This window comes from Myotis myotis, unplaced genomic scaffold, assembly GCF_014108235.1.
Source record: "Myotis myotis isolate mMyoMyo1 unplaced genomic scaffold, mMyoMyo1.p scaffold_m19_p_2, whole genome shotgun sequence".
NCBI lineage: Eukaryota > Metazoa > Chordata > Mammalia > Chiroptera > Vespertilionidae > Myotis > Myotis myotis.
Genome location: NW_023416324.1, coordinates 93,940,016 through 93,962,814, shown reverse-complemented (window position 1 = coordinate 93,962,814; position 22,799 = coordinate 93,940,016). Strand labels below are relative to the sequence as shown.

Here is a 22,799-nt window from a genome sequence, read left to right as displayed (position 1 = left end):
CCTACAACTAGGAGGAAAGAGAAACGCATACGGACACTCAGAGGAGGCGCAGTGCTGAAGTCAAATTCTGAGGTGCGGAGTGCGCGAGCGGGCTGGCGGTGGAGGGCGCGGTTGACGTTTTCAATCGGGAGGGAGTCGCAGACTCTGAGCTCCAGATCCGGGCGAGTCTCTAGGGACCCTGACTCAAACGGGAGAAGCGGGACTGTCTGGCTTCGGTCAGAGCGAGTGCAGCTTTCTCTCTGAGCTTTGCAGTGGGTGCTGGGACTCAGAGAGGCAGAGCCCCTGGGGACAGGACTGAGAGCCGCCATAACTGCTCTCTCCGGCCCACCCTGTTGATCCTGTTCGACCCGCCCCGCCCAAGCCCTGCACAGAGGCATTTGCCGGATAGCCTCAGGCAAAGGCTAGATTAGCACCTCCCTAGAGGACAGAAGTTCTCTCACTGCTGACACAGCTGATTCTCATAGCCACTTGGCCTGGAGGTCAAACCCTCCCTGGTATTAGCTACAACAATCAAGATTTAACTATAAGACTGCGAACAAAGACCACTAGGGGGTGCACCAAGGAAGCATAACAAAATGCGGAGACAAAGAAACAGGACAAAATTGTCAATGGAAGATATAGAGTTCAGAACCACACTTTTAAGGTCTCTCAAGAACTGTTTAGAAGCCGCCGATAAACTTAATGAGATCTACAAGAAAACTAATGAGACCCTCGATGTTATATTGGGGAACCAACTAGAAATTAAGCATACACGGACTGAAATAACAAATATTATACAGACTCCTGACAGCAGACCAGAGGAGCGCAAGAATCAAGTCAATGATTTGAAATGCGAGGAAGCAAAAAACACCCAACCGGAAAAGCAAAATGAAAAAAGAATCCAAAAATGCGAGGATAGTGTAAGGAGCCTCTGGGACAGCTTCAAGCGTACCAACATCAGAATTATAGGGGTGCCAGAAGATGAGAGAGAGCAAGATATTGAAAACCTATTTGAAGAAATAATGACAGAAAACTTCCCCCACCTGGTGAAAGAAATGGACTTACAGGTCCAAGAAGCGCGGAGAACCCCAAACAAAAGGAATCCAAAGAGGACCACACCAAGACACATCATAATTAAAATGCCAAGAGCAAAAGATAAAGAGAGAATCTTAAAAACAGCAAGAGAAAGAAACTCAGTTACCTACAAGGGAATACCCATACGACTGTCAGCTGATTTCTCAACAGAAACTTTGCAGGCCAGAAGGGAGTGGCAAGAAATATTCAAAGTGATGAATACCAAGAACCTACAACCAAGATTACTTTATCCAGCAAAGCTATCATTCAGAATTGAAGGTCAGATAAAGAGCTTCACAGATAAGGAAAAGCTAAAGGAGTTCATCACCACCAAACCAGGATTATATGAAATGCTGAAAGGTATCCTTTAAGAAGAGGAAGAGGAAGAAAAAGGTAAAGATACAAATTATGAACAACAAATATGCATCTATCAACAAGTGAATCTAAGAATCAAGTGAATAAATAATCTGATGAACAGAATGAACTGTTGATTATAATAGAATCAGGGACATAGAAAGGGAATGGACTGACTATTCCTGGGGGGGAAAGGGGTGTGGGAGATGCGGGAAGAGACTGGACAAAAATCGTGCACCTATGGATGAGGACAGTGGGTGGGGAGTGAGGGCGGAGGGTGGGGCGGGAACTGGGAGGAGGGGAGTTATGGGGGGAAAAAAAAAGAGGAACAAATGTAATAATCTGAACAATAAAGATTTAAATAAATAAAAAAAGGGGGGATAGTAGAGTAATCTTCTGTAAGTAAATTACATCAAGCCTTAATTACTTTAAAATTTTTTCACTTGTAATGCTGATGGCAAGACATCCATGGAATTACAGTGGTGTCAGAATAAGCCAAAGGAAAATAGTTTGGCTAAATGGAAAGATCCCAAGTCTAGTTTATAGAAAGGTCCCTTTATTAACCTTTGGTCAAGGATATGCTTATGTATTTCCAGAAAGCTCCTCCAAGCCCATGTGGATTCCTGCAACAATGAATCTGAGAGAGGAATTGCTAAATCTTTACCTGTGGCTGCAGACAGGATGAGACAGAGGAGGAACAGTTCAGGGATGGGGGATGGTAAAGATGCCTTGCCATGCTAGCAGTCATCAGCTGTGCATTGGTGCAGGTTGCCCTGGGCCAAGCCAAAGAAGTTCAGACCTGCATTGTCATTGTTCGCCATTTGTCCACCATCCAGAACTCGAATATCATTGCTGTCATGTCACAGGGGACAGTGATTAGGAAGGGGACTCAAAGAACTGTTGGCCTAGAAAGGAGCCTACTGCAAACTGGTTCCTTAGATGCCTGACAAAAATTTTTAAAAGGACATGAAAGAACTCAATCCTTTTCATTTAATTTAAAAATCTTAAAAGGACCAGAGCTCTGCAAATGGCATACACCTTTATAAATTTATTATTGAAACAAAAAAGGGGGATATGTGTAGGAAAAGACCAACAAGTAGTTAGCATAATAAATGTGACAGGTCCGTCAGAAGGCTCATGGACCTTGGGGCTTTAGCAAGGGCTAAAAGCTATGCACCGATTGCTCTGTCGAGACAATGGTGGCTGAAGGCAATCTCCTAACCTGATAATCTTTTACTGTTTACCAAACCTTACCTTTGATATGTCTGTTTGGTTTGCTAAAAGGAAAATGTATATTCTAGTAAATAAAAAGCAGTGGGTCCAGAGATTCAGGGAGCCACTCCCCTAGAGGGTGAGGCCGCCACTTGGCTTTCCCCCAATGCCTTCTAAATTTATATTTCTTATCTAGTACTAGAGGCCCGGTGCACAAAAATTTGTGCACTCGGGGGGGGGGGCGGGGGGGGAGGGTGGTTCCCTCAGCCCGGCCTGGGACCGCTCTGGAGATAACGACCTGCTGGCTTAGGCCTGCTCCCGGGTGGCAGAGGGCAGGCCCAATCCCTCGGTGAAGCCCCTGGTTGGGCTCAGAGCAGGGCTGATTGGGGAGTTGGGGCGCCGCCCTGTCATGCACAGAGCAGGGTGGATTGGGAGGCTGCGATGCCACCCTCAGTCACGCTCAGGTTAGGGCTGATTGGGGGATTGGGGCACAGCCCCCTGTCACACTCAAGGCAGGGTCGATGAGGAGGTTGCGGCACCACCCCCTGTCACGCACAGAGCAGGGCCAATCAGGGGGTTGGGGCGCTGTCCCCTGTCACACACAGAGCAGGGCCAATCAGGGGTTGGGGGAGCTCCCCCCTATCATGCACAGAGCAGGGTCAATCAGGGGGTTGGGGAGCTCCCCCCTGTCACTCACAGAGCAGGGCCCATCAGGGGGTTGAGGAGCTCCCCCCGCCACTCACAGAGTAGGGCCGATAGGGGAGTTGGGGCACCACCCCCTGTCACACACAAAGCAAGGCGGATCAGGTGGTTGGGGCACCGCCCTCTATCACCCACAGAGCAGGGCCTATCAGGGGGTTGGGGCGCCGCCACTCTCACACTCAGGGCAGGGCCGATGGGGAGGTTATGGCTCTACCCTGTCACACACAGAGCAGGGCCTGTGGGGTGGGGGGGTTGGGGCACTGCACCCTGTCACACACAGAGCCACAGGGCGATCAGGGGGTTGGGGAGCTCCCCCCTATCAGGCACAGAGCAGGGCTGATCAGGGGGTTGGGGCGCCTTCCCCTGTCACAAACAGAGAAGGGCCGATAGGGAGGTTGTGGCCCCTCCCCCTGCCACACACAGAGCCGCAGGGCGATCAGGGGGTTTGGGCACTGCCCCCTGTCATGCTGATCCCGATGCTGGGAGGCCTCATGGCTCCGCTGATCCCGGTGCTGGGAGGCATATTACCCTTTTACTATATAGAATAGAGGCCTGGTGCATGGGTGGGGGCTGGCTGGTTTGCCCTGAAGGGTGTCCTGGATCAGGGTGGGGGTCCCCACTGGGGTGCCTGGCCAGCCTGGATGAGGGGATGATGGCTGTTTGCAGCTGGTCACACCCCCTTCAGTGTGGGGGTCCCCACTGGGGTGCCTGGCCAGTCTGGGTGAGGGGCTGAGGGCTGTTTTCAGGCTGGGACTGAAGCTCCCAAGTGCTCCTTTTTTTCTTTTTTTTTTTATTCTGGGCCAGCTTTAGCCTGGCTCCAGCTCTGAGGCCTCAGCTCCTGAAAGCAGGTATCTGGTTTGTTTGGGTTCTATAATCGAAACTCTGTATCAACTCCAGCTCTGATATCCCGGCTCACTGAAAGCTGGTTTCTGGGGTTTTGTTTAGTTTCTATATTTGTTACAATGTTTCTTAAACTGCAGGCTCAGAGGCCAGCAAGGCAGGCGGGGAACGTTGGAGTCCTCTGTCACTGAAGCAAGCAAGCCTTATGTTAGTTTCAAGCTGCCTGGCTGCCAGCCGCCATCTTGGCTGGCAGTTAATTTGCATATCTCGCTGATTAGACAATGGGAAGGGTAGCAGTCGTATGCCAATTACCATGTTTCTCTTTTATTAGATAGGATATCCATTTGCGCATAGCTCTTTCTCCATATTCTGAATCCATGCTGCAAAAGGTTGCAGCAAACTGGAATTACAACTAAAATACAAACAAAAGCCATCCTGAATAAGCAACTGAAGACTAGCTGGAGAGAACCCTGATATCCAAGTATGGAAAGTGGAGACCACATAGAGACTGGTAGGAAGGGCAGTGGCACCAAAGGGCTGACCCAGCTCCCACAGACAGCAGCTGAAGTTCCAGAGAGATATCTCAGCTGTGGGGGGTTGCCACTGAGAACTCTGGGGTCTAATCCCCAAGCTCACCCCATTTCTAACAGAGAATACCAGAACTGAGAAATATGTCCACTTAACATCTGGCTGGAAATGCAGGAACCCTCTTAAAGGGCCAAATCACAAAATTTCATGTGCAGCCACTCACCTTGGGCTCCAGCAGAGAGTGGGGGGGAGGAGGGGCAGTGTGAATTGGAGAGTAAGCATAAGCCAGGGTTGGGGCCCCTGGGGTTAGAGCTTGGAAGGCAGACACCCTGGTTTTCTGTGCTGAGTCATTTACTCACGCTGTGGAGGTTATCTTTCTAAGGCAGACCTTTGCTACCCAGGTCACTTTTGCCCGGGGGAAGACAGTTGACCCAAGCTATTGGAAAACCCCTTTCCCACCTGTGGAGTTTCTAAGGCGCATTATGAGACTGAGAATAATAATTAGCCTCCAGGCAGAAGCAATTGCCCCACCTTATTGGAAAACCTCTCACCTCACCTGTGGATGATTGCCTGAGGTTACTCAAGGCTGAATCCAATTAATCCAAGAGCAGAGGTGGGTCTCTGGAGGCTTTGAGTCTTTGCCTGATCTAATTAGTCAGAAACAGCACTTGGATCCCCACTGCAGACACCACCCCAGACCAGGCATCAACGCAAAAGCCAGTGGGACCCCAAGTGCTTTCCCCTGACATCTATAGGACCAGCTCCATGGGGGAAGGGAGTACATCTCAGAACAGGGGCAATCAAGGTGTGAGATTCAAGGCAGACCCAGCCTCTGGGCTACGGAATTCCTGATCACTGGACTAGTAGGGGTTTCAACCTCTCAGACTTTAATCAGATTGCCCAGGGCCAGAAATGGAAAGTGACTCACATTCACCTGCACTAGAAAAGCTCCCAGGAGACTCAGGATAGACACAGCAAGGGACAAGATACAACAACATCAGAGAAAAATCCAATGGTCCCCACAAATTGCAGACCCAAAGCACTGTATAACAGCTGGCATGATGACAATGGGGTTGAACCTCAATGGCAGCAAGTTGGCAGGGAGATCCCTCCCACAAATGGGACATCAACAATCAAGTCCCAATTACAAGAGAGCTCAAATAATGCACACAAGAGGCATTCCTAGAGCATCCAGCTCAGGGAAACAAAGAGACTGCACCACTGGACCCCCAAGACACTTTCTATATAAAGCCAGTCCACAAAGACTGGGAGGCATAACAGTTCTATCTAATAATTAGACACAAATACAAAGAGACAGCTAAAATAGGGAGGCAAAGAAACCACCCCCAAATGAGAGAAAAGAATGAATCTCTAGAAAAAGAAATAAATGAAATGGAGGCAAGCAACCTATCAAACATAAAGTTCAAAGTAATGGCTATAAAATGGCTTAAGGAATTCAGTGCAAATTATAACAGCATGAAAAGGAAGATAGAGGCCATGAACAAGAACCAGACAGAACTGAAGAATGATATATATGACTTCAAGAACACACTAGAAGATATTAACAGTATATTGGATGAAGCCAAGGATTGAATCAGGGATTTGGAAGACAAGGTAGAAATAAATACCCAATTAGAGCAGCAAATAGAAAAAATAATTGAAAACCAGAAGGATAGCCTAAGGGAGATCTGGGACAGTGTGAAACATAACAACACCTGCATTATAGGAATACCAGAAGGGGAAGAGGGTGAACAGAAATAATGTTTAAAGAAATAATGACAGAAAACTTCCCCAACCTGGTGAAGGAGAATGTCACACAAGTTCAGAAGGCAAAGACCTAATCAAGATGAACCCAAAGAGACCCACACCTATACACATCATAATTAAAATGGCAAATGTTAAAGACAAAGAAAGAATCTTATAGGCAAAGAGAAACAGAAAATTACCTACAAAGGAATTCCCATTAGAATGTCAGCTGACTTCTCAATAGAAACACTTTAGACCTGAAGGGAGTGGCATGAAGTACTTAAGGTAATGAAAAGCAAGGGCCTAAATCCAAGACTACTGCATCCAGCAAGGCTATCATTACAAATTGAAGGTGAAATAGAAAGCTTTCCAGACAAAAAAAAAAAAAAAGGTTAATGGAGTACATTACCACCAAACCAGCAATGCAAGAAATGTTAAAGGGACTGTTTTAAGATGAAGAAATGGAGAGAGAGAATCATAGGCATAAAGAAAATAAATGTGGCAATAAATAAATATCTATCAATAATAACTGTAAATGCTTCAGTCAAAAGACACAGAGTGACCAAATGGATAAGAAAATATAACCCATATATATGCTGTCTATAAGAGACCTACCTCAGAACAAAGGATATATACAGACTAAGAGTGAAGGGATGAAAAAAATATATTCCATGCAAACGGAAAGGGAAAAAAAGCTGAGGTAGCAATATTTGTATAAGACAAAATAGACTTCAAAACAAGGGCCATAGCATGAGACAAAGAAGGCCACTTCAGCCTAAGCTGGTTTGGCTCAGTGGACAGAGTGTCAGCCTGCAGACTGAAGGGTCCCAGGTTTGATTCTGGCCAAGGGCACATGCCTGAATTGTGTGCTTGATCCCCAGTAGGGGGCATGCAGGAGGCAGCCGATCAATTATTCTCTCTCATCATTGATGTTTCTGTCTCTCTCTCCCTCTCCTTCCTCTCTGAAATCAATAAAAATGTATTTAAAAAATAAAAGAAGGCCACTTCATAGTACTAAAGGGAATGGTTCAGTAAGAAAATATAACCCTTGTAAATATATATATACCTAAAATAGGAGCACCCAAGTACAAAAAAAAAAAAAACTCGATGTACTTTAAGAGAGAGATTGACAGCAATACAGTCATGGTAGGGGACTTTAACATCCTACTGACATCACTGGATAGATCTTTCATACAAAAAATTAACAAGGAAATAGAGACCTTAAATGACACACAAGATCAGATGGATCTAACCAATACTTACAGAACATTTCACCCAAAAGCAACAGAATGTACATTCTTCTCAAGTGCACATGGAACATTCTCAAAGATAGACCACATATTAGAGCAAAACGAGTCCATACAAATTCAGTAAGATTGATATAATACCAAGCATCTTCTCAGATCACAATGGCATAAAGTTAAAAATCAACTACCATAAAAATCCTCAAAAACACTCAAATACATGAAGGCTAAGTAGCATATTATTAAACAATGAATGGTTACCAATGAGATCAAGCAGGAAATGAAAAACTTCCTAGAAACAAATGAAAATGAACACACAACCACCCAAAACCTATGAGATATGACCAAAGCAGTCCTGAGAGGGAAGTTCATACTACAGGCCTACCTCAAGAAACAAGAAAAAGGACTAACAAACTATCTAAGCCAACAACTAAATTAATTAGAAAGAGAACAGAAAGAAAAACCCAGAGTAAGTAGAAGAAAGTAAATAATAAAGATTAGATTGGAAATAAATGACATAGAGACTAAAAAAATAACAACAAAGGAAAACAAAAAAGTACAAAAGATCAATAAATCTAAGAGCTTGTTCTTTTGAAAAGATAAACAAGATTGATGAACTCCTAGCCAGACTTATCAAGAAACAAAAAGAAAGAACCCAAAAAAATAAAATCAGAAATGAAAGAAGCAATATAACAATGGACACCACAAAAATACAAAGGATTATAAGAAAATACTATGAACAGCTATATGCCAATAAGCTGGACAATGTGGATGAAATGGACAAATTTTAGAAACATACAATCTTCCAAAACTCAATCAGGAAGAATCAGAAAACCTGAGTAGGCCAATAACAATTGACAAAATTGAAGCAGTAATTTAAAAACTTCCAGCAAACAAAAGTCGCGCACCAGATGGATATACATTCAAAGAAGAATATCTATTCTCTTCAAACTGTTCCAAAAAATTCAAGAGGAAGGCATACTTCCAAGCTCTTTTTATGAGGCCAGCATTATCCTAATTCCAAAACCAGATAAAGACACTACCAAGAAAGAAAATTATAGGCCAATATCTTTGATGAACAATGATGCTAAAATATTCAACAAAATATTAGCAAATTGGGTCCAGCGATATATTAAAAATATCATACACCATGATCAAATGGGATTTATTCCAGAGATGCAAGGCTGGTACAATAGTCACAAGTCAATAACTGTGATACATCACATAAACAAATTGAAAGATAAAAACCACATGATCATATCAATAGATGCAGAAAAAGCATTAGAAAATTCCAGCACCCTTTTTTGATAAAAACTCTCAGCAAAGTGGAAATAGAGGGAATATACCTCAACATAATAAAAGCCTTATATGACAAACCTATACCTAACATAATCCTCAATGGGCAACAACTAAAAGTGTTTCCCTTAAGAACAGGAGCAAGACAAGGATGTCCGCTTAAACCACTCTTATTGAGCATAGTACTGGAAGTCCTAGCCACAGCAATCAGACAAGAAGAGATAAAAGGAATCCTAATTGGAAAGGAGGAAGGAAAAGTATCTTTTTCACAGATGATATGATATTGTACATAGAAAACTCTAAATACTCCACCAGGAAACTACTAGACTTAATAAATGAATTTGGCAGCATAGAAGGATATAAAATTAACATCCAGAAATTGATGTCATTTTTATACACCAATAATGACCTCTCAGAAAGAGAAACTAAAAAGGCAATCCCATTTACCACTGCAACAAAAACAAATAAAATACATAGGAATAAATTTAACCAAGATGGTAAAAGACCTATACTTGGAAAACACTAAGACATTGCAAAAAGAAATAGAGGAAAATACAAACAAATGAAAGCATATACCATGTTCATGGACTGGAAGAATTAACATCACTAAAATGCATATATTTCCAAAAGCAATCTATGTATTCAGTGCAATCCCTATTAAAATAGTAATACCCCTCAAATTTATATGGAACCATAAAAGACCCCAAATAGCTGCAGCAATCTTGAGAAAGAAGAGCAAAGTAGGAGGAATCACAATACCAGACATAAAACTATACCACAAAGCCATTATAACCAAAACACTCTGGTACTGGCACAAGACTAGGCATATAGGCCGATGGATCAGAACAGAGACCCCAGAAATTAACCCACACCATTATGGTCAATTAATATTTGACAAAGGAGGCAAGAACATACAATGGAGTCAAGACAGTCTCTTCAACAAATGATGCTGGGAAAACTTGACAAACACATGCAAAAAGATAAAACTAGACCACCAACTTATACCATATACAAGTATAAACTCAAGATGGATAAAAGACTTAAATGTAAGGCATGAAACCATAAAAATCTTAAAGGAGAACATAGGCAGTAAAATCTCAAATGTCTCTCATAACAATATGTTTACAGATACATCTCCTAGAGCAAAGGAAACCAAGGAGAAAATAAATGAATTGGACTACATCAAAATAAAAAGCTCCTGCACAGCAAAAGAAACCACCATCAAAATGAAAAGGGAACCCATTGTGTGGGAGAACACATTTGCCAATGATACATCTGATAAAGGGTTCATATCCAAAATATATAAAGTACTCATGCAGCTCAGCAAAAGGAAGACAAACAATCCATTAAAAAATGGGCAGAAGACTTGAATAAACATTTCTCCAAAGAGGACATACAAGTAAGTGGCAAGAGACAAGTGAAAAAAATGCTCAGTCACTAATCATCTGAGAAATGCAAATTAAAACCACAATGGGATATCACCTCACACCTGTCAGAATTGCTATCATCAAAAAATCAACAAACAACAAGTGCAGGCAAGCAACAAGTGTGTAAGTATATAAATATACATAAAAAATCTTAAAAATTAAAAAAAAAAGAGAAATAAGAGCACAGATAGTCTGAAGAAATAGTCAACCACTAGTTCACTGCTGGTGGGAATGCAGATTGGTGCAGCCACTTTGGAAAACAGTATAAAGTTTCCTCAAAAAATTAAAAATAGAACTTCTGTTTGACCCAGTGGTTCATAACCTGGATTTATAGGACCCTATGTTCATAGCCACATTATTTACAATAGCTAAGATTTGGAAACAACCCAAGTGCCCATCAGTGGATGAATGGATAAAAAAGCTGTGGGACATTTACACTATGAAATACTCTGCAGCTGTAAAAAGAGAGAGAGAGAGAGAGAGAGAGAGAGAGAGAGAGAGAGAGAGAGAGAGAGAAAGGAATTGCTTATCCTTTGGGTCAGCATGGATAGACATGGAAAATATTATGCTAAGACCTGGAACTAAGCTAATCTGAGAAATACAAATTAACATGATCTCACTTCTTTATGGAATCTAATGAGCAAAATGAATTACCAACAAAATATGACCCGAAGCATGGAGGCATGGGACAGAGTGACATACCCTGATGTGGGTTTGGGGGGATGAGAAGAGATAAACCAAAAAATGTATATACTTATATGCATAGCACATGGGCATGGGCAATAGGGTAGTGAAGACCTGGGGGTGGTGGGTAGGGGCTGTGGGAACATAGAAGATATCTGTAATACTATCAACAATAAAAATATGTTTAAAAAAGAGAAATAACAGCACAAATAGTCTGAACCTTTTATTAGTTCCTGAATGGTCTAAAAGCATTAAATTCAAAATTTTAGCAACTGTGGTGTTGCTAAAAGAGATCCACACGTGACCTACTTTGGTCAAAGACGCTATATGATGATTCTGCTGAGGCCTAGGAAATAACTTCTGTATCTTTAGAGTCAGGACATTGGGGGAAATGTTGTGAATGATGTTGAAAAGTAAGGTAAACCATGCTAATACATGAGGATCTTCAACATGACACTATGGAGCTTAAGGGTAATTTTAGGTTAAAGGTCTAAACTTGCAACATTAAAGTGTTATTAGATTTGTGTTTTAAAAGATAAAATTATCATCAATATGAAGGATTAAAGGAGAAAGAGACTGAAGTCCAAGACACCAATCATGAAATCCAGGAGAATCTGTGAAGAATGAAGTGTGTAACAGCTAGTACTCACCAGCCTAAAGCTGGGGATGAGGGATGGAGAGGTACAAAGCAGATGGTTATCTAAGAAGGGTGTTTGCTCATCACTAGTTCAACTCTCCAAAGAAAGTTACAGGATCCTAGTTTTAAAAAGAATGTGAGCACAGAAGGGCCATCCCTCTGGAAGAAATGAGTGTGGCCCTAGAGTCCCCTAGAGCAGCAAGATTCTTTGCTGTTCTATACCTGCTTTAGGGACTTGCTTAATCTGACTGTGAAGAGGGACAGAAACATTCTTATTTAATAGTCTTGTGATGATTCATAAGCATTAGCTAACTCTACAATGCAGAGATGTCACTAAAGAGAACAGGCAGCAATTTGGGAATTCAGACAGGCCTGATGTCACCATGAGATGTGTATTTTGGAGCAGACAATTCTCATGGAAGAGAAGGACAAGGAGGAGGATCTGTAGCTGTTCCTATATGTTCCTCAACCAGCTCAATGAGGGGTCAAGTGCAGAAGCTGAAAGAGATTGTTTTAGGAAGAATGGTGTGAGATGCTGGGGCTGACCATGTGAGTTTGTCTGTGATTTACTTTAAACTATTCTGGCACAGAAGTTAGTAAACATTTGAGGGATATTAATCTAATCAAGAACATATACTCCATGGTTTGTGTAGCTTTTAAAATTAGCATAAGGAGACTAGTTTGTTCAATCTCTTCTATCCTTATGTCTATTTAAAACCAGAAGAATTTGAAATTGGCAAAATAGATACTAGAAAATGATTTTTTAAACTGGTGAAATAAGTAGTGTGTACAGTATATGGATTGGCTAGAAATGTTGTACAGACATTTCCACTTCCAAGTAAAGATTGAGAATCCTATATAATAAAAGGCTAATATGCAAATCGACCGAACGGTGGAATGGCCAGTCGCTATGATGTGCACTGACCACCAGGGGGCAGATAGTCAATGCAGGAGCTGCCCCCTGGTGGTCAGTGCACTCCCAAAGGAGGGAGCACTGCTCAGCCAGAAGCCAGGGAAAGCGGGCCTAAGCCATCAGTCAGACATCCCCCGAGGGCTCCTGAACTGCCAAAGGGCGCAGGCCAGGCTGAGGGACCTCCCACACACACCCAAGTGCACAATTTTCGTGCACCAGGCCTCAAGTATAATATAATAATAGAATGGTAATAATAATGCAATAATTCTTACATAACAGTATAAGAATTCAGCAAGCCCAGGAGCCTATATGCTTGGGAGTGGCCCCTAAACCTGAGAATTCCACTTGATTCTGGGTTCAGCCTCTTACAGAGGATGCTGTAACCCCATCCAACTACACAGTTTCCTGGATTGTGCAATCAGAATATTGTCACATTTGCCTTGAGTGACCTTTCATGCAGAGGGCCTAAAAGGCCAGACAAATGGGGCTCCACTGGGCTCACACAACTATTTGTATAACTGTGCCTATACCTGCTACCCATCAATCAGCCTGAGCATGGCTGAATTGCATTGTACCAAAACCCACCTAGTCATGAAGTTATGGGAGGAGACTGTTGCTTCACTTCTCTCTACCTATTGGAAACTGGTAATGGTTCATGAGGAGATCTTAATAGTTGTGATTAGCATGAGGAGTGAGTTGACAGGGCAGTGAGCATTCTCTGCACTTCTGTGTGGCCATGTGACTGTGCGCATAGCGTTGGTGTGATGGGGACTCCAGGAAACACCACGTGGCTGGTACTGAGAGGGCTGGCCTCTGGGGGATGCTGGGAGGCAGTGCCCTTGGCTGGGCCAGCTGCTGTGGGGGTGTGCTGGAGTAGCAGCAGTTGGTATCCTGCCAAAGAGGTCACTCTAGTCACTCTCCCTGCCACACTGGCTTCTGAGCTTGTGTAAGATTATTTTGGACATCTCTAGAAATAACTGGGTGAGCTATGAGGGGCTCGAAGGCCCTCAGCTGTGTAGCTGAGGTCCTGAGCCAGCTCAATACAGATCAGTCCCCATGTACCCAAAGCAGTGTCTGGGAACATAGGTTACAAGCTCCTAGCGGAGTCCTGTGTGAGGAGTGATAGAAACAAGTTACTGAGGGAGGAGCAAGGAGAAGCACATATCTTCCTAATGGGTCTGGGTCCTGAGCCAGGCTTGGTGCCCCTTTCAGAACAGGGAGTGCTCAGAGGAAGTGACAAGGTGGGTTTCAGGGCTCTCCCTTTGTGGGGATGGTGAGGGAGGCTGCCCCACTCCACTCTATCCCCGGAGAAGGCCCAAGAGGAAGATGACAGATTCTTATCTCCCAGGCCCGGGCCCTGAAGCTCTAGTCTTGAGAATCTGGGAAAGGGTGGAGCTGTCCATTGGGATCTACCTGGTGCCAACATTGGAGGGTAAAGGAAAACGAATTCTCTTCTCATAACATTTCTGACACCAAATGGGTGGGTGGTTTTCTCCCATTAAACAATGCTGACACTAACCTCTTGGAGTTAGCACAGACCCCACAGGTTAAGGGCTCAGTCCTACAAGACTGCCCCACTTTAGACATCAATCACAAGTGGTGGGTGCCCAGGTTATCCACACTCTGTCTGATTTGACTATAAATCCAGGCTTCCTTACAGCCCCCTCCTAAGGCTCAATCATTTGCTATAATGACTCATAAAACCCAGGGGGAAACTTTACTATCACCAGTTTATTATAAAGGATGTAATAAAGAACACAAATGACCAGCCAGATGAAAAGGTACATAGGTGAGGTCCTGGGAGGGGCCTGAACACAGGTGCTCTGTCCCCATGGAGCCTGGGATGAGCCACTCTCCAGCATGTGGAGGTGTCCTGGTCACAAACCCAGAAACTCCCCAAACCCTTTTGCATAGGCTTTTCATAACAGTTCCGTTACATAGGCATGATTGATAAAATCATTGACCATTAGTGATTAACTCAATCCCCAGCTCTGTTCCCCTCCCTAAAGGTGGAGGGTGAAGTTGAAAGCTTCAACCCACTAAACACATGGCTGGTTCCTCTGGCAACCAGCCCCACTCTCTGAGAATCACCTTGGTTGGGGAAACTCAGGTATGATTGAAAGGGGCTGATCATGAACAACAACAGATGTTCCTCTCTCCTCTACCACTTAGGAGTTCTGTGCCAGGAACCAGGAACAAAGACCAAATGTATAGTTCTTATTATATCACAGTATCCCAGAGCATCAGTAAGGTTTCCTCGATTTGGGGAAGAAGTCACAATGCCTGCTTCACCTGGGGGTTTAGGTGGGAAAAGACTGGGGTTCAAAAAAGAGGGACAGGATTGCTTTACATGAGAACATGAAGGCCCCTTTCTGCCTGCAACTGAGACAATGGAAATTTCAGTGGGACTGTCTCACCAGGTGGGGGTGAGGGACTTTGCTGACACTGAGTCAGTCACTGCTGGGCTGAAATGTGAATGTTCTCATGGACTCACACATCATCTTCAGATAGGTATGCGGGCCTTGGAGCTGACCAGTCAAAGCAGCGTTTCCAACCAGGAGCAATGTAGCTGCCAATGACTGCTGGTCAGTCACTTCACACTGGAGGTTTTAGTGGTAGATTTTCTGAAGCAAATACTTTTTGGGGTCTGAGAAATATTCACTAAGGTACATGATTAAAGAGGTTGAACTACTGATAACTGCCTTAATAATTTATTAGACACTGCTCTGACACTATACACTTTATATCTCAGTAAGTAGTTTTTTTTATGAATAGCAAAAAAAAAATCCTAAACCTGTGTTGGTACATTGTGTTCAAATAGAGAGGTTGTTTTCCTGTGTGGAACCAGCCCATGTTCCTGCGATGGTCCTAGAGTTCCTGCGAGTATGACATTGTTCTCTTAATGGCACTGGCTTTAATATGTCGGAATTTGTCATAAAGGAAAGAGTTTGTATTGCATTTGCCAATTATTTGAATAATTGAGCTCATTAACAAAAGGACATATAAGGTCCATGTTTATTCTTCAATATAAGACATACTCCATGACTGTTATACATTTTATAAGACAATGAAATAGAGCTGTATGAAATGATATTCAGAAATAAAAATACACATGATATACATAATCACCACATTATGAATCCATTTTTATTTGTTATCTACACAGGTGCACCTCAGGCCTCACTGACGTATACCAGCGAAGTCAACTACAAACACGTGTAGGTCAGCATATGAACACTCAGGTAGCTGATGATTCCTGCTCTTCTGAATAAGTAGTAGTTGAGTTATAAGCCTTCATGGAAGGTGAAACTACTTATATAAAAACTTCTTGTAAAAAACACTACCCAACTAAAATGGAGCTAGAAAAAATATCTAGAACTTCTGAGATATGAGAAGTTCTATGAGAAACTGCAGACTCATACTATGCAAGAAAGTAATATTAACGTAGGCATTGAATATCTAGTAAGCCCAGCAGCAAGTTTTCTTTAGGACAGAAAGTAACTTACCTTTGGGAAATATAATTTTTTTATCCTAAAAAGGCTTTTAAGGGAGCATGATGATGTATGAGAAGGACTTTGACTCTAAATTAAGAAGAAAAAAAAAAGAAGTAAAAAAATAAAAAAGAGCAAACACAAGGCTGGGAGCATGGTGGCTAGGGAGAAGTGAGGCATGAGGTGATGCACCCTGAACCTGGATTGCCAGAGAACAGAGAGGTGGACTGAGTCTACCGACCAGGTCTCCCCATCATTACACTTTCACAAATGAATTTTCCAAATGAAGCTCCCTCATCTGGCCTACAGCCAACTGAATAAACATGTGAATGTATGCTGGTTCCCCTTGCCTAATCGCTGTGATAGGGTAGTGGGGCAGGCAGGATAAGAAAAGAATGAAATATAGAACAAGACCCTCATTTTTCTAATATCAAATCCATATTTTTATTCTAAAATAAGAAAAAAATTGCTATATTTATTGATTTTTATAAAAACGGTGAAAAGATAAGTATTCACACATCTTTCAAAACACACTCACATCAAAGTATGTGGTGACAATGGCAGCATGCCTAGTTACATCTTTGAGGAAAGAAAGCAAAATAATATTGTCAGACAAAAAATAAACAACTAAAAAGAAACCTATGGTACTCGACAAACATGAGAATTATCCTATTTTAACCTAGAAATCTATTCCCCAGGTTAGTTCAGGTGAGAATCCATTTCAGGAATTTTTGTGCTACAAACTGGAACATGAGCCTGTTCTCCCTGATTTTTAAATAGCAACAGGTTCTGCGTAAGTGATGGTATCTTATAAATTACAAATGTGGACATGCTTTTTCCTTAACAGTTTGTGAGGTTTATTTCTCTCCAGGCAGTGGGAAGGGCCACATCAGTGCTTAATTTCCTCCATTTACTAAGGAATGGCAACTGCCTAATTCAAGTGAGCAAAGCCATATCACGTCATTAAGAGGGTGGAGAAGAAATACAGGCTCTCGAGTCCTAATGACTTCTTGGAAAAATCTATCACAATAGCTGCAGTCTAGCCAGACTTAGCTTCCATGGGTCATGCTGGTTGACTCCTTCGCTGTACAAAGCCTCCTTTCCAATCGGCAATCTGCCCATCAGGGCTCTGGCTGGAACAGCCTCACAGGGAGCGGAGGAAGGCAGCAGGATGAGCAGGGGGCTGAAATGCTCCCCTTCATGTAACTCTAGACTGTGATCATCAACTCTACCATGCAAACCGCCCTCAGCTCTCCTGTGAAAGGTGCCCTGCTGGCATGGGGAGGCCTCCTCATGCAAATGTAGAAATTTAATTACAAATTCAAAGGAGATCCAGTTTCAAAGTAGAGTCTCCTCTCTAAACCTTTTCTGGAAAAAAAATCACACCCACTAAGTGCAGGGTCATCAGTGGCATCAGTGGATTAATTTTGCAAAGAAATTTGGCCTAAGAGCTCTCTTCCATGTGTGGTAAGGCCTGGGGAAAGTTTATCTGCCAACGCGAGGCAGGGAGCCGGACGCACACTGCGCATCACGCAGAAGACCTGGTAGAGAGCGGACACCACAGGACAGAAAAGCCTTCCACGCGGGCTTTCAAATCAGACCCTTGTGTCTTATTTAGCATTTGAGTAAAGGCCAGCGCTCTGTGGTCTGAGTATTAATGCGTGCACTGGCTTGTATTTTTCCAGACTCTATGAATACCATCAGCTAAAGATAGCACAGCAATATAACACTTCAGTCATGGGGCTTTTTTTCTAAGGAAACTAAATTAAACATTTTAAGCATGGTCACATAACAGGAACCGAGAAGCCAACCTTGGGTAAATGCATGGGCCAAAGGAAAGGAGAAATGCAGCATGGTGTAGGAGCCATGGGTAGGGAAGGTCCATTTTCCAGCACAACCACTAAATTATCATGTGGCCTTAACTAAATTAAACATTTCTTCTTTCTCTACTTCTTCATTACCTTCCATGTGAAAATAAGGGCATTGTTCAAATAGTGGTTCTTGGCATGCTATACGGATTCACTGGGTGGATATGAGAAATAATGGCGAAAAGCCAATGCAGGTTAAAACTGCCCTCAGTGATGCGGCCTCCAAGTTATTCTTAGTTCATTGCATTGCTTTTGTGACAGCAAGAGCCTAGAACAATTTACAGCCAACAATAAAGACATTATCCTAGTGGATCTCAGCAGAGCAGATATGTGGACATGGGAAGTGAGGAAAGTGTTAAGAAGCTGATGGTGAGCTTGGTGGTGGCTGTGTAACTGGAGTTAGTGTGGCTCCGCATGGCCTCTTCTTCATGATGAAACGGCGCCAGCTCATTCCTGAGCGGCCCTGTGCCTTTCTGTGCCGAAGGCAGTTGGGCTCATGTCCCTTACTCCACATCCATGATGAAATGCTGCAGGAGCTCAGGAACAAGAATGATCCCCAGGAAATCATTCCCCTGTCCAAAAAATGAGCACTTTTAACTTCTGGATGCTCTTTCTTCTCAACCACTGAGCCTTGTGAGACTCCGCGTAGGTGAAATCATGAGGCTCTGAAAGTGTTTGCATTACTTGAATACCGTTTCCCAGTCTCTTCAACATTGCAAAGCACAACACTGTTCTCCCACAGGCTGCCCAAGACCTATCTTTCCTTGTTGACAAGTGCAGCATGAGAAGAGCTCTCATCACTGTTGACATCATTCCAAAGGTTTGTAAAAACCACCCGTAAACAGATGTCTCCTTCACTACCTCTCAAAAACAGGCGGGCTGCACGCAGATGAATGTTCAATCAGAGGAAAGCGGGCAATGCACTAGGAAACTGTGTGTCATTCATTTGAAATAGAATCAGCTACTTGGGAGAACCTGATGCAGTTGGGGGGAAATGCAGAATAAACGGAAGATAGGAAGTCTGAGGCCTCATGCCTCAGGGTTCAAAGAAAGCTTATGTTCCAGAAAGCAAACTATTTATCAGTTGCATTCACCTGATTTCAGAACAAAACAACATAATAAGAAACTAAGTGTTCAAGGGCGCAACAGACTTTGCATTTTTTCTGGCCATATGATCACCCCTTTGAAAGGCATCACTTAATAACTTGAAGCAGTTTTCTTCCTCTAAATTCATCCTCCAGGCTTTAAAAGAAATCTCTGGTATGATAGTCAGTAAACTGAGAAGTAGCAGACATAATGCATTTAGTCCATGACTAAAATCAAGAAATAAACATAAAAAACTCAAGATAGCAGGGAAGTCGCTTCTCAAGTGTGCACTACCATAGGGTATGGGGAAGCGAGAGAAGGGGTGTGAGGCTTGCCTGTGCCCCAGGGACCAGAGCGCTGGGAGGCCCCCTGGAGCCAGAGGCTCTGAGTTCAAGTGCAGTGGCTCCCACATCCCCAAGGCCGCCAGTCATCATAGGGGTCAAGGTATCAGAACTGCTGATTTTTCAAAAAATCTCAAAGCAGCAGCAACCCCAGCGGTTTTCCTGCAAAGCAAACAAAATATGACTCTTGTTAATTCAACAGAGCTTTTAAAATTGTAATTAGTTGGTTGTGCCCTTAGGAAAACCACACACGATTTTTTATAATGTAGTATGTGTGTATGTGAGAGGAAAAAAAGAAACCCTTTGAAGGAGTCCAAAGGCTTACCAGAGTGGGGTTGGGTTTTTTTCAGTTTATGCAAGATGTTTCAGTACTATTTGCCATATCAAAGGACAAGGCCCCTTTGTTCCCTCAGAAGCACAGCCAGCTCCCGAGGCTGTTGCCACCGTCCACTCTATCAGCTCGATCCGGCATCAAAGTGAGACTGCGGGTCGCGAGTGGGGAGACCTCCACTCACTCTAGGCCCATGTCTGACCTGGCCCACACACCATTGCTGCCCTACATCATTCCTATAGACCTGGGGTGCCCCAAATTTATGCCTCACGGCTTCAAAGAATGCAGTGGGAGCAGTGAAATAGCGCTGTTTCTAGAGAGATTTTTAGGGTGTTTCCTCAATGCATCAAAAAGCCTCTAACAAATTGCAGGAGATTTATATGCCACAATTTACGTTGTGGATTATGCCTTATTCGTAGGGCCTGGAAGTCATACTTTTTCCACAGAAATAATCTCTAACCACCAGATTTCTAAAATCAATATTATCTCAAAGTTGGTTTTACTCATAATAGTTCTTGCCAAAAACCCCATCTTAGCCTAGCAGGAAATATTGTGAAGAATGAGCTATTTTTTAAAAAAACATGAGGCTGCTCCCAGAGTTCATATCTTAAGCTTACATTTTAATATGAAAACAAAAAGTGAAAAAATAAACTCGGAAGTGTCCACATTGTGTGGACCTGAAACACCCGTCCTGCACCTGCGGGGGCCAAGGTGACCCCTTGGCTAGACAGGGCTGGGGGACCCAGGAAGGGATGGTGGACGGCCCAAGAGACTGTCAGGAAGCAGACAGGACCAAGTTCAGAGAGAGGGCTCCTCAAGCTGTTCCAGCAAAGAGGGTCCTACATAACTGCAACAGTGTGACCGGCTCAGGGCTTTAGTCTTTGTCCCTGTGACTGGTCACAAATTCTGGGATAAGTGGTAGACTACTAAGTAAGTGACCTTTACACCAAAGGCCAAAGGCATTTCTAATATTGGTTTGTGACTTTTATTATGACATATTGATTTATTTCTACCCAGTCTTACTCTATAAAAGATTCAAGGCAGCTTACAAGAATATACACAGTTCAATAGACAAAAACCTCAAGACCAGAATAAATACAAATCTGAATAAAAGATTAAGAGCCAACAGGCTTTTTTGAACTGGAGCAGTTGCCAGGGGCCCAGGAGGAGATGGGCAAGCCCTGGGCCACTTAGGAGCTTGTGAGGTGCTGGGTCCCAAAGCTCTAGAGCAGGCGTCCTCAAACTACGGCCCACGGGCCACATGCGGCCCACCAAAAATATTTATCCGGCCCGCCGGGTGTTTTTGCCGCCGCTGCCTGTCCTGCTTAGCAGCTGACTCGTCCCGGCCCGCAGTGCACACGTGTGAAATGTCTGAGGGACAGTGACCTGGCCCCCTGTTTAAAAAGTTTGAGGACCTCTGCTCTAGGGCATCTGCCAGGCTGGCCTCGGTTGCCACTGAATTCCCAACCCCAGGCCAATCTGGAGCGCTTGCCACCTCCTGCACACCCCATGATTTGTTAATTGCTGGAAATCCCAAGGACAGGACAGCCACATTTGTTTACAGGATAAGAGACTAATACCAGAAGGCAGCAACAATGCAGGTTCACAAATTTTAAGTTTTATGTACTTGTTAAAATTGAGCTGCAAAAAGGCCTTGGACTCATTACCCTAGATTAGCGAGCTGACTTATGCCCCAACAAGAGCATAAATATTGGAGTTTCTATGAGCCTTCTGTAATATAAGTACACTTTCTTGGGCTTCTCCTTTGGGATAGCTTACTGATATAATAGAAGCTATCCATGTGTAAAACTATCTCTTAAGAATTCCAACAAAATTTTAAGCAGGGTAGAGTCCTTGGGGTCCAAGATTGGGTGAAGAGCAGGAGGCAGCTTCGGAGAGAAAAAGAATGTGGGTTTTAGATTCAGAGACCCTAAGAAGATGGCATTGTACTACTGACCAGAAGTATGACTTTGGGTGAGTTACTGAGCCTTTGAGTCTCTCTAAGGCTTGGTTTACCTGTCTATGCAAAAGAATGTATTGCTTCCTCTGATCTAGCACAGCTGCTGTAAGGACCGCCAGAGGCCGTTTCTACTGCACTACGGGCACCTGTTGAGCACCTACTATGTGCCAGGCACTGGTCTCGAGATGTTGTTTGGAATATCTCAGCGGAGCCACTTAGAAGCTTAGGAAGTAAGACTATCCCCAAGTCACAAACCAGGAAACTGAGGTTTCTCAGATAGAAATGGCAGTCAGGGTGCAAATACTGCAATCTTTGTCCCCCACCCCATCTCAACCAAAACACCCCTCTGCTTCCCACATAATGCAACAAACACTGGATTTCTCCTAAGGACTTCACACAGCTCTTCAGGAAAAGGACTGCACATAGCTCAGCACTGAGACCAACCTTTCAAATGGGCCTCTTCTGAAGACTATTGAGTCACAAGGTCCTGAGCGTCAGAGCAGCAATTCTTCTCCTAGGAAAACCAAAAGACATTTGAGGAAGGATAAGAACTTTTTACATCAGTTCCTGACTTATGTAAACACTTGAGTCAATTATTTTCTACTGAGTAGAAAGTTCTTGAAACCTTGTTGCTAATGATCCTCTGACAGATATGATGAGTCCAGCTCAGGTGCAAACCCACTCTGCCCTGGAGCTCCTGTCATCACTACCCTCCCTTCGAATCAGGGACAAAGAGCTCAGCACCTAACAACACCTGAGTTTCACACGTGTGTGTGTGTGTGTGTGTGTGTGTGTGTGTGTGTGTGTGTGTGTGTGCTGTCAAAACCTCCTTGGACACATTCACTTGGACAAAGCATGAGAGTCAGGACTGAGACTTGGGTTGCAGTGACAACAAAGATGCGCTGGACACAGAAACTGCTTCGTCCAAAAGTTTTCAAATCCAGCGGACAAGAGTCAAGTGCTACAAGAGAGGCTTAGGAAGAGAGAGAAAGCACCTCCAATTGGGGGTTGAGAATAGCCATCTTAAAGGAGGTGGCATTTAAAATAGGCCTTAGACAATCGCCATGATTTGAGCTGATCTAGAGT

General features: G+C 43.5%; 1 protein-coding gene across 3 annotated transcripts in view; it reads right to left on the bottom strand.

The window, feature by feature from the left end:
- Window positions 1-15,670: 15,670 nt before the first annotated feature.
- Window positions 15,671-22,799, bottom strand: part of MYLK4 (myosin light chain kinase family member 4) — a 100,284-nt gene continuing 93,155 nt past the window's right edge. For all 3 annotated transcript variants that reach the window (XM_036352189.1, XM_036352190.1, XM_036352191.1), the window contains exons 11-12: window positions 22,158-22,227; window positions 15,671-19,584 (exon numbers count right to left, since the gene is read on the bottom strand). In XM_036352189.1, coding sequence (XP_036208082.1) covers window positions 22,183-22,227 — 45 coding nt within the window. In that variant the 3' untranslated portion in view covers window positions 15,671-19,584; window positions 22,158-22,182. The remainder of the gene's footprint in view (window positions 19,585-22,157; window positions 22,228-22,799) is intronic.